General features: G+C 39.5%; 1 protein-coding gene across 4 annotated transcripts in view; it reads left to right on the top strand.

Annotated features, from left to right (window-relative positions):
* The window catches only part of LOC131678818 (vascular endothelial growth factor receptor 1), a 170,378-nt gene that overhangs the window by 122,094 nt on the left and 35,411 nt on the right, over positions 1-12,873 (top strand). For 3 of the 4 annotated variants that reach the window (XM_058959165.1, XM_058959169.1, XM_058959167.1), the window contains exons 5-6: positions 2,009-2,153; positions 3,077-3,091. In XM_058959165.1, coding sequence (XP_058815148.1) covers positions 2,009-2,153; positions 3,077-3,091 — 160 coding nt within the window. The remainder of the gene's footprint in view (positions 1-2,008; positions 2,154-3,076; positions 3,092-12,873) is intronic. The other variant, XM_058959166.1, reaches the window with a different exon arrangement.

A 12,873-nucleotide genomic window follows, 5' to 3' on the forward strand; every position in this document is an offset into this window, starting at 1 on the left:
AGCAAAAATATGTGTTTCGATACCGCAAACAACTTTGCGGAAGATTCCAAGAAGATACGATAATGTCTAAAAAAGTTATCATGAAAAAACTAATTTTAAGGGGTCTTCCATATAATATGTTCCATAACTCCTTAACTGATGAAGCTAGGTATATAGTGTCTTCAGCAATTTCTTTTTAAATAACATTTACTGCAACTTTGTCAAAGACACAAAGTCTCTATCTCAATTAGTTAGGAAAATAAACGGTATACTCCTGTGGATGCGCAATTATAAGAACAACAACTTCTCCGAACAAACTATACCTCTAAAGTTAACGGTTTAGACGCTATTAATTTTGAGCACGAAAACGACGTTATAAAACACTGTGCAATATAAGTATTTTCGGAACAAGTTTGACAAGTAGATGGTGAAAATGGATAATTGGATCTTTTTTTAAAAATCCTAGATGGCGACTTCTGGTTGAATAACATTGTCGATAACTCAAACACTATGAGTATTTTGGAACGGGCTTCATGAGTAGATTACACTGCGAAACAAAATAAAAAAATTGGGAGCCGAGCGAACAAACAAAACAAACGAAAACCGCTAAAAACTAATTTAAAATTTTTTATAGTTCCAAGGACAATTTTTGAAAAAAAGTTCGAAAATCAATAATTTTATTGTAATGCCTTATGATTTTCCCAACGAACTGAGCTTGGAGGCAGAGCAAAAAAACATGGTGGGGATTTAGGGCTCCAACTAAATCATCGTGAAGAAATTTTTGGAAAAAAATAGAACGGAACTTTAACAGTTTAAAATCAAAGTTTTGTGAAATTTTTAAAAATAACATCTTTTAGGTGAAAATGGGCATCTCTGATCAAATTTTCCCAAGGGACTCAGCTTTAGATTAGAACAAATAAAAATATGACAGAGATTTAGGGTTCCAATTATCGCGAAGAAATTTTTGAAAAAAAAATGGAACGGGACTTCACAGTTTAAAACCAAAGTTTTGCGAAATTTTTAAAAATAGCATCTTTTATGTGAAAATGGGCATCTTTGATCGAGCTTTCCCAGCGAACTGGGCTTGGGAGCAGAACAATCAAAAATATGGCAGGGATGAAAAAAATATTTTATAATCTAAGAATAAAACAGTTCAACAGTTTTACTTTGCATAATTTGTACCCAAAACGGATAAAAATTGGATTAAAACCATTCGTGCATAATACTACATGTACACTACAGAGTTAAAACATGTTATAATAATTGGCAACAAGAAAAACATCATCAAGATAGCGTTAAAACACGTTTTAACGCATAGTGTGAACGTAGTATAAAAGACACAGTACCTAACATACATAAAGTTGGATTTTTGTGTTTCGAATACATCTCATCAGTAACTTCCACTAACTTGGGGCCAGTTAGACGATGAATCCAAACTAGCACTAAAATTTGCACTCGTTAACTGGTACCAAATTGGTGCTAGGTTGGATTTATCGTCCACCGGATCCCAAGTTGGGCTTAGTTACTGAAAAAATTAGTTCGATACACAAAAATCTGACTTTGTGCACAGGTTGCCTACCGGTTCTAAGATAAATGACCCAGTGTGATGAAAATCCAAAAGGTTAGTTTCCTTATACTGCCTGCCAGAAAATGTACCCAAATTGCAGCAATGCATCAATGCTTTCCGAGCATAATTTCACTTAATACACTGTTTATTATCCAGTGTACTCCATAAATAACTAAATGAATCTTCACGCGAAGCTAGGAACAATATACTAGACTTAAACATTGTAAATACTGTATGAAATTGTAATTAATGATAACAACCATGGACGGCCACATATGCACATACTCGTTGTCTTCCACAGGTTCTTTCTCTCACTCTACCTCTATTTATAAATCTTTCCCCTTTCGTACACTGTACCCTTTCAGAATACCACACACCGTATACGGCCAACCTTTGGCCGATAATTTGTTCCCACATGGGCTAGAGTACGCTAATTGTTGTAATTACCACCCTTTAATATAGATGCAAATCGACAACTACAAGTACACTGAAACCGTCGGCTTTGTGCTAACCCCGTACCGGTTGGACGAAAGCGGCCTTTACCTATGCCGTCCCAAGGAGGATCCGGACAAACCGATACACTTCCAGCTGGATGTGATGGAATCCTGTGAGTTGAACGACACTAACCACTGCAAACTAGGCAGCGTGCGTCATCATAACCGGCTACTGCTACTGTCCACTAGTGGCTATACGAGTCGTCATGGTTCATCACTCAATGAAACCACCGAATATTCCGTTGATTCTTCTTTTGAACTAGCACCACTAGATTTCCTTCTCTCGGATGATACTAACCCACAAACGTTCCGCACGTCTAGAACTATTAGCGACTTTCTGCTGGGTAATGCAACCGATTACAACAACACGACAACGGCGACCACCAGCACCTTCGAGTACAACAACTACAATGAGAGTGATGATGGGTACGACACAACAACCACTAGTGGCAGTAGCAATAGCAACAGTACTAGTATTAGCTCTGGTGTTGGATCCATAATGCTTAACGCAGGAAATGTCACTGGTTACGGTTCCCATTCGCTGGACCCATCTGCCTCGCCATCACTTCGTCCGTTTCGGTTCCACAGCTGTAACTATCTCTCTATCAATCTGGTTCTTCTCTATCCGCTACGTTATGCTAAGCTTCTTCCGTCGTATCGGTTTGGCTCAAGAGCCGCATGCTCCCTCTCTCTCCCTATATAGATCACTACACTTTTTTTCTAATAACAGCATGTAGTTAGCATCCTTCCTATATCAATCAAGAAAATGTTTCAATGACAGCAATGTGGTGGGACTGGGAACGCGGACTCGTTGCTTAACTCATCATAGTTACTAGGCGTCTCCATTTCGAAACCGAAACTAGTTTAAGAGAACAAGATGGGAGCAAGTTCTCTCCATTTGAACAAAAGCTACATTTCCGCAAATAATAATTAATATTTCTTCTCTTCCCGAACTCGGAACCGAAATAAACAAAAAAAAACCAAACCATCTAACCCGCGCGATACCTCGCCTCACCCACCTCGCCTGGTCATGCAGATGAGTACGAACAAGGTATGCGGTTTTTCAAACAAATAATCAGTGGCTCATGGCAAAATAAACACCAAATAAATCCTGCAAGCAGCAATTGACTTTTCGCGTGCTAGCAACTACCCATACTACCACTCGTGTTGTACTCTGTATTTTTATCCTAGATGGAACTAACCCCCCGGTGTGTTCATACGCACAAGAGCAACAGACAGCTGGGTGCGAAATTAAAAAAAAACTTTTCCATAGTGCGATTAGAATGTTCACTTTCGCCTTTTCCGATCAGTAAAAAAATAACACATTTCTCTATTCTAAAGTAAGCCACCTTCCTTCCTCCTTTTCCGCCTCTACCGCTCACGTGTATCAATAACAATTCCGGTAAACCAAAAGGGTTTTTTTTATAGGACGTATATGGTGAGTCCGTTCATTCGGCCGACTTCCATGGGCAGCTTCACTACCAAATACTCACATCACCCAGTATAGGTACATTGCAGTTTTAGTGGACTGATTGCTATGCACTAACTCGCGGCACTGATCACTGATCCTAGTGGTTCTAGCAGCAATAACTTGTAGCCATCGGTTTTGTAGCTGGGTATAGTAAAATGTATCTTTTCGTTTATTAATACGGCCCCACGTTGATGTGCTACACTAATCATAGTTTAATTGATGGGATTTCATATGTTTAATAACAAGCGTCGGTGTGTTGTTCAGGTTTTCACTAAAATTAAACATAAGTATTTTCATCTGACACTACAACTGTAGTTCCACTCAGACGGAGCTTTGTTTTATTTGTTTTAATTCTGATTAATTTAAATTCGTGATTCTTCCTTTTTCTCACTCCAATACCCATAAAACGCGGGTTAAGTACCGTTTATTTTTATATTTGGTGGGTTTATTTGTGTTTTAGATTTGTTTTCCTTTTTTATCAGACTATGAGTTAGGTATTCTTCCCCTTGTTTATATGCAGAGTGTTTGGTTCATGGTTAAGAACCTCTCGAATGGTGATAGGCTATCATATTTGGAGAAAAAAATCGTTTTACATATACTACCAAATCTCATCCGTTACAGAAATATTGAACTTTTTATGTAAATAACTAGTTTGTATTGAAATGCCTGTAACTCAAAAAGTATACATTGTATTTCAAATCTTTTAGTCCCATTGAAAAGGTGAGAAAACTTCCCATTGAATGATGTCCTCAAATGTTTCAGCTAATGAAGTTAAGTATCCTTTTAGAAGTGATTCATCTCAAATTTGATATTTTTTATCAAATTTTCGTTCATTTCTTGGAAATCTTTATCATTTCAATAATTCAGATTGTTAGTCTGAAAGAGCTGCATAATTTGTTCTTTGACGTGATAAACTTATCTCATTCTCACTAATACTAGCTCTAGTTGAAAAAATATGACACTTTTTGTACTTTTTTCTTTTCATTAAAAACCATGAAAATTTTACAGAGAAAAATGTATTGGTACCTTTCAGTTAAGTGAACTTAGTATTCTTTTAGAAGTTAATTAGTTTAAAGTTAGTGTTATTGTTAGCATTTCAGCTAATTTTTTAAAAATAGTAAATGATAAACACCACCATTATTATCATCGAAATAATGCATCTCAGCAAGTTTACAATTCTTTATTTGACTCCATTGAATTATCTCTTTTCGATTCGAAGCAAGATTATTTTTATCACATTATTTCATATGCAAAAACCACGATTTTGGTGACGTCATGCTGTGTTCACTATTAAAATGTAGCGAAATGATAGAGATAGGGATAAAGTGTCAAATAACAAGCAGGCACCAGTAACTATAACAATGCTAAAATTCGCGCCACCGCACAGAGGAGTAACTGGGGTCGAATCCTGGCCAAAACTATTTATTGCGGCTATTGCTGTTATTATGCCTTAATATAAACTAAAAATAGAAAATAACTGGTTTTTGGGACTATTTGGCATCTATCCACCTACCAGTGCAGGGGTCAATTTTTTAGATCCTTCCGAATACTAGTATTTTCGAGGTGATCTTTGTGAATACATTTGTTTTTCCCGCTGCATGAACAGTTGGTCATTGGAAAAAGAAGAAGAAAAGGGATGCCTGTGCACATATTCATAAAGATTCACTTTGCCAAACATAGTATTTTACCCTACAGCATTTTGGTGTACCTCAAATTAGTAAAAATATCAATATTTTCAAATCGCTTGGAATTTGCGGATCGGAAAAGATCGGAAGAGATTGAATGTTTTTTGAATAACCGGAATCTTGTTTTGTAATGTTGTTTCAGCAACTTTGCCGGATCTTGCCGTATAATGTAACTTTTTTGTCATTCAAATTTGGAATAAATTATTTAAAAAGGGTGTTTTTAAAGCTGGTCCAATACACAGCAACACTACTATTTTCGGTTATTTTTAAGCGGAGGTTATACAAATAGTTGTGTTCAATTACGTTTGTTATAATATTGTCTTATTTAATACAGTCATCATCATTTGAAAGCGATTTTTCGGGATATATAATAAAAAATGATTAAAAGCCCTTTAAATATCACTATTTTCCATCCATGCAAAAATTCTTTAGCATTTTTTGGCATACTCGTTATTTTGCCACAACATTCAGTATGCTTTTAGATATTTAAAAAAAAATATAAACTAAATAAAAAATCGAAAAATTTTTTTTTTTGGTTATTGGCCAAGAAGTTGTTCTAGTTACTCCTCTGTGCACCGCAGCCGCTGTCTGCGGTACTAGAGCCATTCAGCGGGAAATCAGAACAGTTGCGGATGAGCTGGAGCAGTTTTGGGATCTATGTGAGCCGTCTTGACCCGAGCCATACAGTGGAGGAAATCGTTGCCATGACCCAAGAATGCCTTGGAATAAGCGATGCACCCGATGCAATTTTGTTGGTCAAGAAGGACACCGATCTCACGAAACTCAACTTCGTTTCTTTCCGAGTTGACCTTCCGAGCGAACTAAAGGACACTGCACTCAAAGCGTCTACTTGGCCGACTGGAGTACTCGTTCGGGAATTTAATTTCGATCAGCCAAAGCAGGATAGATTTCGCTAATGGGCTACCGGGATGCACCGCAGCTTGTATTATAGAAGCCCTCGATCCCCCCGCCACAGTCCAGCTACTGCAGCCAACGTTCACCAGTCGTCCCGGTTCTGTGCGCGGCAGTGGAGAAAGGTTCTTTCAAACGTCCCTCTGCGGCCAGTACCCATCCTTTCTCAATAATTCAAGCGCTGAAATGTTCCCCGATTCCAGTTCTCCGTTAATTGTACCGTATCAGCACCAGATGCCCTTCTTCCTGCCTGCAAACCGCAGCTGTTTACGAGAGACACCTAGTCCAGCTGCATTGCATACATCCCACGTAATGTCGTCTCTTCGGTCACCGGGACTCACACTTGACGTCAGCCGTGAGGAAGCCCTTAGTCCCCCCACCACAGTCGAGCCCTTCCTGCCAGCGACCAGCATCCGTCCCGGTCCTGTGGTGGAGATGGGATGAGGGGTCTTCCGCAAACCTACCTCAGGCAAGTACATTGCATCTATGAGCTCTTCCTTGCCTCTAAGCTCTTCGATTTCCAGCATTGGTCTACGACAGGCTAAACTGCTGCTATACTACCAAAATGTTGGTGGTATTAATTCAATCATTGAGCAATACCGTCGTGCTGTCTCCGATAAGAGTTTTGACATCATGGTCTTCGTCGAAACATGGTTGAACGATGACACGCTTTCCAGTCAGGTGTTTGGTACTGAATACGAGGTGTTTCGCTGTGACCGGAGCCCTAGCAACAGCCGAAAATCCACCGGATGCGGCGTATTAGTAGTGGTTAAAACCAGCTTGAAGGCAAGAATCGTCGAGAACACTTCTTGGTATTGTCTAGAGCAGGTTTGGACGATTATCGAGCTTGGCGACCGTAAGTTGTACTTGTGTGCGTTGTATGTTCCACCCGACCGCACTCGTGATACCGAATACGTTGAAGCACACTGCAGCTCAGTTTTTACTATCCTCGAAGATGCTAACGCCGTTGATGAGATCATGGTACTAGGAGATTTTAATCTTCCTAGCATTTCATGGAAATCTTCCCGTAATGGATTTCTTTATCCGGATTCAGACCATTCTGTTCTCCACCCATGTGCAGTGAGGCTACTTGACAGCTATAGCTCAGCCACGTTGCTACAAATCAATTCTATTGCCAATGAGAATAGCCGCCATCTCGATCTTTGTTTTGTCAGCGATCAGGTTTCCGCCACTTCGACAGCTCCCTCTCCCCTAGTAAAACCAGTGGAACATCATCCTCCACTGATCGCCACGATTGATAGCGCTGTGGTGCATGACTTCGATATATTACCGCTTTCTGTCTCCTACAATTTCCGTAAAGCTGATCATCGCAGTATCGCAGACAGAGTTAAAAATAATCGAAGCACTTTTTTGCCGGCTGAAAATGAACCTGTTGCGACTCGCGGTGAATAGAAAAAATATTGATTCAACTATCCATCTTATTCATTCAGTTGAATATCGTACAATATATTCATTACACTAATTATCTAGGAAAATGTTTTCAAATGCCGATAAAGCATATGAAACAACAATCATCATCGCTTACATTGTGCCAGGGTCTACTTTGATGCGGTTGATTCGCTGCTGCACGGTCCCTTCGTGTAATAATCGGAGCCGAATGAAAATATGCATGGATGACTGGGCGGTTTGTTCGATTGACGTTTTCAGCTGCGTCACTGAATATTGAAAATGAATGCGGCTGAATATGATCAATTTTCATTCAATGAATTTGAATATTTTTAACTCTGATCGCAGACCTTCTTTCCACCATCGATTGGGAAAATATTCTGGACCCCGAAGATGTCGAAACCGCAGTTCAAACCTTTTCAAACGTTCTGGCGTACGCTATTGACAGGCACGTTCCAAACAAAGTTCACCATCGACAAACCGGCCCTCCATGGCAAACGAGTATACTGCGACGGCTGAAGTCTATAAAGCAGTGGCGTAGCCAAGGGGGGGTTTTGGGGGTTAAAACCCCCTCCAAACCAAAATATTTGAATTGAAGAAAAAAAGTTTGATGCTGACTAGTTTATTAAATATTCAAATAATAATTTTGGAAGTATATTATCTGTTCATTACATTGAGAACCTAATGTTTTAAACGTAATGGGACTTTTTGTAAATTGTGAGAAAGGGATCTTGTAACCAATATTTTAGTGAGGATCCTATAGTTGATAAATCATGTAAATAGCCAGCAAAATAGCTCAATGAAAACGCCTTCATAGAAACTGATGAAAAATGGCGTTTTACGCCTAACAGGTCAGAATTGGTTTTTATGTGCATTTGATTTTTTTTTAGGTTATCACTTATATAAAGTGCTAGCTAGTGGCACTTTTTCGCTATTTATGGTGTACATTTGGGTATCGAATTGAATGGCGCCAAGATTCCATCATTTGGAAACCGTCAGCTTTTGGAGGTTTAGTATTTCGCAGCATAATTTTGTTGATAAATTTTTCCAGTTGGATGCATTACTAATTCCAATCAAATTTAGTTCGAGACTCTTCAGCAAAGTTTTCAAGAATGTTTTTGCAAATAGCTTGGTTGAAGATATGAATGCAACCCGTATTTGTGCATTTTAGGCCATATTGCACTACGATTCCCTTACTAACCATTATAGGCGGCAACGAAGAATTTGGGAGAACACCTTGTAGATGACGTTTACTATCCTAGTATGCAAAAGTGACTTCAACGCCACTTTGGTCAAAATTAACTTTTTCGTATTTTTAAGTTCACTACGAAAATTCGCATCTTTCAGTGCAAACGATTTCAAATAATAAAAAAAATAATCTGTTGAAATCCGAAAAGCAAAGTGGTGAAAGCATGCTTTCACCCGCACCATGCAAGGTTTGAAAATTTAAAATTTTCCTGAAAAATATACTCGATGGCATTTACGTCCCCTTTGCATACAAGGCAGTTCAGTAATGTGATTAATCGGTCATTAGTTGCGAAAATCCCGCTTAACACATTTTTTATAGATGGGACATACTACTCCCTACATCCTATACTTCGGTAAAATCTCCTCCTTCCAGATCTTCAACAGCACCCAGTGGAGTGCTCTAGCCAACTCCTCTACTCTGTGTTTCAGTAGCTCACATGACAGTTGATCATTGCCAGCGGTTCAACCGTCCTATTTTTCATGAATCTTAGGTAGATCCGGCATCTGTCAACGACTGCTCCAAGCTGATTCTTGCAATACTCTTGTCGTCTACTGCTTCGCTCTTTAGGTTCGTCATAATATACTTATCAATCGTGAGAATTTCTGCACATTATTTATATGGTTCACAGACTATCCTGTGCGATAACCGGTTTATACAATGCCCCCGGCCTACCAGGATGTTTTTGTCACCGATTACGAGCCCTACATTCCGCCATAGGCAGCTATCATAGACATGCTCCAGCTGCGCATAAAATGCATATTTCTCGGCTTCGTGAGGTCAGTGCACATTGATAATGCTCTAGTCGAAGAAATAGCCTTTGATCCACACTACACATATCCTTTCGCTGATCGCCTGCCACTTGATCACGCGTTGGCGCATTTTGCCTAGTTCTTGTGCCGTCGCTCGATCCCCGCATTTCCGCAACTTCTGCCCGTCTATCAAAGCTCCTCCAATTCTATAGTTTCGAATTGGTGAGTTTTCAGCTCATCCTTTTCTGCTTGATTGTTAGTAAAGTGGTGTTTTTGGGCCACTCGTTGAACTTGACCTAACCTGTCTCGTAGTCCGCCACCCACCATAACTGACACCTACGACAGGTATTTAGTTTTGCCTACGTTAGAGTTATAGCGCCCATGCCCGCTCACACCATTCCTTTTCGCTATTACTGCAGAACACGGTAGTACCCAGTTGATCGCGGCCTATAGATTAAATGTGATCAATAGACCCGCCAACATTTTTGAAAAATCTAAGAATTTCGTCAAAACCCCCTCCAAACCAAATTTCTGGCTACGCCACTGCTATAAAGAGAGCTGCTCTGCGGAGGTTTACCAAGTATCGCACAATATCACTCAGAGACCATTACGTCAGTCTCAACCATGCGTACAAACGAGCCAGTCAACACTGTTTCTATCGATATCAGCAAAATATTCAGCGTAATTTCAAGTCGCATCCTAAACGTTTCTGGAAATATGTGAACGAGCAGCGAAATGAATCAGGACTGCCGTCGACTATGACTTTCAATGGGAACACAGCTACCACATCTCGAGACATATGTGCACTTTTCTCGGAAAAATTCGCGAATGTATTCACAGACGAGGCACTAACTATTGAGCAAATCGAACTCGCTGCTAGCAGAGCTCCACTTGTGGGTCAAACTCTGGGTGCTATCGATTTTAATGCAACGATAATCATCAGAGCTTCCTCTCGACTTAAGTCATCTTTCAATCCGGGACCCGACGGGCTCCCCTCCGCGATACTGAAAAGGCACATCGAAGTTTTGGTTGCTCCGCTTCTTCAGATCTTTAGAGCATCTATTACTAGAGATATTTTTCCATCTTGCTGGAAATCAGCGAACATGTTCCCAGTTCATAAAAAGGGCAATAAGCGAGACATCAATAATTACCGTGGGATAACTTTATTGAGTGCTGCCTCGAAGTTGTTCGAGCTGGTGATTATGGAACCTCTTCAGGCTCACTGTAAGTCGTACCTAAGTGACGATCAGCATGGCTTCACGTCTGGGCGGTCAACTGCATCTAACCTGTTATGCTTAGCATCCTACATAACAGAGAGTATGGAACGCCGCGCTCAAACTGACGTCGTTTACACCGACTTATCTGCCGCTTTTGATAAGCTAAACCACGATATCACCATAGCAAAAATGGAGAGATTTGGAATAAATGGTAGTGTTTTGCAGTGGTTTCGATCTTACCTCACAGACCGAGAGATAGCGGTTGTCATAAGAGATTGCCAGGGCCCTATATTCACTTCTATGTCAGGAATACCTCAAGGAAGCCACTTGGCACCGTCGATGTTTCTGATATACTTCAATGATGTACATCTAATTCTGAAGACTCCCCGATTGTCCTTCGCGGATGATCTCAAGATTTTTCGCATAATTCGTACAATTGAAGATTGCAGATTTCTCCAACAGCAGCTTCAAGCCTTTGTTGACTGGTGTACCATGAACCGCATGTATGTACACCCGAAGAAGTGCTCGGTAATATCGTTTTCACGGAAAAATCTATTTCAAGAACTTCTAGAAACAGAAATCGAACGCGTCAGTCACGTGAAGGACCTGGGAGTGATCCTGGATTCTCAACTCACGTTCAAACGACACGTCTCCTATGCAGTCGGTAAAGCGTCTCGAGCGCTAGGATGCATCTTCAGGATAGCCAAAAATTTTACAGATGTTTATTGTCTCAAATCGCTGTACTGCGCTTTATCCCGATCAATCCTAGAATATTGCCCTGAAGTGTGGAGCCCAAACTACAATAACGGCGTTGAGAGAATTGAAAGCGTACAGCATCACTTTTTACGTTTCGTGCTCCGTAGATTGCCCTGGAGAGATCCTGTCCGATTACCTAGCTATGAAAACCGGTGTCAGCTGATTCAATCGCTTTATGTTTGATGCTCCAGCTATATAAGAACAAATTAAAATAAACGTCGCACCACGAACATTACGCAACAACATTATGCTTCGATTACCGTTCAGACGCACTACTTATAGTATGCATGGAGCCATCACTGGTCTACAAAGGATTTTCAACCAGGTTGCTTCAGCTTTCGATTGCAACGTGTCTAGACAAACTCTGCGTCAGCGATTTTCTAGACTTTTTAATCAATCTTTTAACCACATTTGACTTTTTTACCGTTTTTGTGAGTTATGTATGACCACTATTTGTGTATATGACTTGGATGTTAGTAATAAGTTTAATATTAATACCAACACCATTGGGGCTTTGGTGTGCCTGTTGGTGTATAAGACTAATAAAGAATAAAGAGTATAAATTTTGTTGATTGATAATTAGAATAATTACAAAACTCATTTGAAAAACGCTAATTTTGAGCTATTTTACTAGTATAATGTAATTTAGTACTCCTAACTAAAATATATTTGTACATAAATCAGGAGGAAATTTCCTCAGCTTTTCAATGAAACCTTGGGAATAACGATATAAAGCATATTTTTAGACTAGAGCCTTTCAAGCATTTGTAAGTCTTGAAATTACAAAAAAAAGCGAGAAGAGATAGTAATATGACGTTGAAGAACAAATTATGGATCGTATTAAAACCCAACTTTTGACTAATTGATATTGTAAGGATTATAATTTATTATTTTGAGAAAAATATCAAAAACCCCATCAAGAACTTTTAACTACTTCACCACTAAAAGGTAACTAAAACTAATTAATTGAAAGATACGAGAACATTTTTCTATAGGAAATTTCATCACCTTTCCAATGCAATTAAAGGATTTAAAATACAAAATATGCTCTTTGAGTTATAGGTAATTTAAGAGCAGCAAAATATTAATTCTACAATTATCCGGGGTGCGATTTTTTATTGAAATACTGGAATAATCGTGTCTGACCTACATCATCATCACCATCGAATGATTATGATATAATTATGTCAACACCCACACAGCGGAGGCAGGAAGCCATGTGAACTCACACCTCCCGAAAAAGCAATCAAACACACTTTATCTGCTGCCAGCAACACAGCAGGTGTGCTAACATTTAATTCAATTCCAATGATATCCTATCCGCTGCCAATACACAATCGCTTCAGCGAGGCAGAAAACCCTTTCAAAACCAACCCCTTTTCAGCGA

This window comes from Topomyia yanbarensis, chromosome 2 (genome assembly GCF_030247195.1).
Source record: "Topomyia yanbarensis strain Yona2022 chromosome 2, ASM3024719v1, whole genome shotgun sequence".
Taxonomy (NCBI): Eukaryota; Metazoa; Arthropoda; class Insecta; order Diptera; family Culicidae; genus Topomyia; species Topomyia yanbarensis.